Consider the following 3,773-nt stretch of genomic DNA (forward strand, 5'->3'; position numbering starts at 1 on the left):
CTTTGTGAGGGTAAGGTTTAAAGAATCAATATCTTTTTTGTTTGTTTTAGTAAGCGTTTTATGGCACTTGCAACACACAATTCAATAAGGTCACATAAGTGCCGAGGCAATATCTAGAAAATAAAACTTCAAAGTTTTACCTACACATGCACTATCAAGACCCTACCATCCCAATGATTCCAAATAAAATACTCAGATGTCAAATACATGAACATCCTTTTAAATTAAGGATCAGAAATTGTGTAACTATTATTCTGTTGGGTTGGGGTTTTTAAAAAATGGAAACACATTTTGGTCAAAATATTTATTTTTCTTACTTTATCGTCCTGTGGCTCAAAATGATATGGGGGCCGACTTTTCGCCCCATTCTCCAAAAACACAACACACAAGATAGATATATTATATACTTTGTTCAAGTATATTCCACGGCCTAGACTTGTAGACACTAAACACTTTGTGGTCACTTGGCGAAATAAAGGGACGGTGGAAATTCTCCGTTCCGGTCACCTGGAGCAATAATGCGACGGTGTAAATTCTCCATTCCGGTCACCTGGTGCAGTCGCAGTTCTGCGCCAGGCCCGAGAAGTTCGTTGCAGTCACTCTCCTGGCTGGGTGACCAGATGGGGGTATTCTGTACTCCTGGCTGGGTGACCAGATGGGGGTATTCTGTACTCCTGGCTGGGTGACCAGATGGGGGTATTCTGTACTCCTGGCTGGGTGACCAGATGGGGGTATTCTGTACTCCTGGCTGGGTGACCAGATGGGGGCATTCCGTACTCCTGGCTGGGTGACCAGATGGGGTATTTTGTACTCCTGGCTGGGTGACCAGATGGGGTATTCTGTACTCCTGGCTGGGTGACCAGACGGGGGTATTTTGTACTCCTGGCTGGGTGACCAGACGGGGGTATTTTGTAGTGCAGTCTGTGTGACTCCAAAGCGTTAAACTTGCGCCGCGCGCGAGTTCTCTAAAAAGCTGCCCCATTGGACGTTGGAGTGCTGCTGGTTTTGAACAAGGACGATGTCACGGGGCAAAACCTTAACGACTGGGCCAGAGCTGAAGGGTTGGAGTTGGAGGGTACAGAGACCATCCCCGCCGCCACCGACGGTTCCGATTTGGGCAGGGTGAAGGTCATAGATTTCGCCCCGATGAGGCCACTGAGGTCCGAGGAGGCTGGTTGTGGTAGTGGAGGGGGAGGGGGGGAGTTGTTGCCATCGGAGGCGGATCCCAGAGGTTCTGATCCCGCCGCGAGGAGAGAGGTGGAGAAGAGGAGACTGCCGTTGGAGATCGTAGCGGCAGCGGAAGCCGACTGTAAACCGATGGCGGAGGAGGAGGAGGTCGCGTCGGTCACAGACAGGAGGCCGTCAGCGGCCGGGCCGCCTTGGTTGTTGCCCGTGCTGTTGTTGTTGTTGATGGAGGTTACGATGATGTTCAGCTCCGTGGCCGTGTAGGGGGACGGGGAGGAGGGCGGCGAGACGTTGTGGTGGTGACCCACTTTCTGATCCACCACCATCTGTTGCTGCTGCTGATGCTGTTGTTGCTGTTGGAGGTGCAGCTTCTGCTGCTGCTGCTGTTGCTGCTGGTGCTGTTTCAGCAGCTCCTGCAGCTGCTCTTGCTGCGTGGAGGCCAGGAGGATCCCGCCGGCTCCCGCTCCCAGCCCGCCGCCGCCGTGGCCCCGGGCCGATAATGATGACGAGTCCAGGCGAGCGGTGTCCGTCGCCGAGCCGGGGGCGGGGAGCGAGCTCAGGCCCGATGTCGGGGTGGAGCTTCCCACCAGGTGGAGGTGCTGCGAGTGGCTGAAGCTCGAGCTGGGAGGGTTGATGCGCTTCTCCTTCTGACGACGGTTGCAAAACCAAACCCGGATCACCTAAAAAAAATAATTATATATATATATATATATATATATATATATTTTTATTATATAGTTCAAACAAGTAGATATAGATGTATAGTTTTAGTAAGCGTTTTGGGGGCTCTCGTGGCCTAGAGGTTATTAGGGGTTTTTGCTACCTCGCCAACTAACTCTTTAACCGGAGAACCTGTGAAGCTAGTAATGGTATATAATATATATATTATTATATGTTGACACTTTAAGTGGAGGAATGAAAATCTATACCTTCAAACAATTCATAAATTCACCGGTTACCATGGATACGGCAGCCATCTTGAATTTTCTTGACAAATTTACTTACTTTTGTAGACAATTTTCTTTTCTTTAAAAACATTTCAATACTATGCGACCGAGCTGACTTTTTTAAACAGCAAAAAGGGAGGAGAAATAAATGGTGAAATGGTATAGGTTTAACGCCCCTATCAACACTATTAGGTTATTTAAGGGGCGGGACCTCCTAGTTTAACGTCCGTCTCCGATAGGACCGAGCCAAGTGGGAAGTTCGTGTAAAGTGCCTTTCCCAAGGACACAACGTCGGACCGAGCTGAGGCTCGAACCCCCGAACTCGCAATCTCACGATTACGAGTTCGGTAGCCTAACCACTAGGGAGGAGAGAAGAAATGAAATTTGACAGCTAGCTAGTTTTCACGTTGACAGGACCATTAGTAACCGGTTCACAGGTCCTCAGGGGCAGCTGGTCCAAAAAGAGTGGAAAATCTATGTTTTAGTTCTAGTAAGAGTTTTACGGCACTTGCAACACAATAAGGTCATATAGAAAGTGCCGAAGATTAGAAGTGTTACAAGAGAGTAACAAACATAAAAAAAGAAGGGGGAGAGATCAGGACGACAGATGTTTGATAGGAAAAAAGGGGCAACCCACCCACACCAGAGCACCCGCCAACCACCTGCTGGAAAATTTAAGGGGGGGGGGCACAGAGGAAAAAAGCCCCTAACACTAAAAATGAAGTAGCTATCATCATAAAAACTAGTCAGCTGTTTGTTAGTTTGGAATAAACAAGCTGCGTGTCAAATTTCAAGTCAGTATGTTGAAAACCACACAAAATGTTACCAAAATAAATTGGAACAAACAAAAAAATGAAAATTGTAATTTGTTGTTTTTGTTTTAGTAGAGGTTTTACGGCGCTCGCAACTGCATAAGGTCATATGAACGCCAGAAGATTAGAGGTGTTACAGAAGAGTAACAAACAAAAAAAAGTAGAAGGGGAGATAACTTGGACGATAGATATTTGGATAGGAAAGAAGTAGCAAACCACACCAGAGCACCTGCCAACCACCCACTGAAATGGTATAGGTTTAACGCCCATATCAACAGAGTTGGGTTATCTAAGAGGCGGGGCCTGCGTGTTTAACGTCCGTCTCCGAAAAGACAGAACCAAATGGGAGTTTCGTGTGAAGTGCCTTTCTCAAGGACACAACGTCGAACCGAGCTGAGGCTCTTACCCCCGAACCCACAATCTCACGATTACGAGTCTGGTAGCCTAACCACTAGGCCACCGACGCCACTAGAAAATAAATTGGGTCAAACATTGGAAATTGCTATTTTGAGAAATAGCTGCTAAAACAGCTGCTTAAAGTTTTTTCTTGTTAGTAAACGCTGTTAGATCCACAGGACTCGCCAAAACAATCCAAAAAGAAACTGTAGAAGGAAAGAGAAAGAGAGGAAGGCAGAGAAGGAGATGGGAGGACAACATCACAGAGTGGACAGGAAAGACGATGGGTGACAATCTGAGGAAAGCAGAGGACAGAGAGAAATGGCGAGAGCTTGTTGTCAGATGCAGTGGTGCCCCCACGGTTGCCCCAAAGACGGGATAGAAGAAGAAGAAGAAGAAGAAGAAGAAGAAGAAGAAGAAGAAGAAGAAGAAG

General features: G+C 47.4%; 1 protein-coding gene across 1 annotated transcript in view; it reads right to left on the bottom strand.

Moving 5' to 3' along the window:
- Window positions 1-825: 825 nt before the first annotated feature.
- The window catches only part of LOC101859066 (POU domain protein 2), a gene marked incomplete at its 5' end in the record, with an annotated part of 19,568 nt that continues 16,620 nt past the window's right edge, over window positions 826-3,773 (bottom strand). Inside the window, 1 exon segment of the mRNA XM_005112371.2 lies at window positions 826-1,865. Coding sequence (XP_005112428.2) covers window positions 966-1,865 — 900 coding nt within the window.

The sequence above is a fragment of the Aplysia californica genome, unplaced genomic scaffold, assembly GCF_000002075.1.
Source record: "Aplysia californica isolate F4 #8 unplaced genomic scaffold, AplCal3.0 scaffold01249, whole genome shotgun sequence".
NCBI classification, from domain to species: domain Eukaryota; kingdom Metazoa; phylum Mollusca; class Gastropoda; order Aplysiida; family Aplysiidae; genus Aplysia; species Aplysia californica.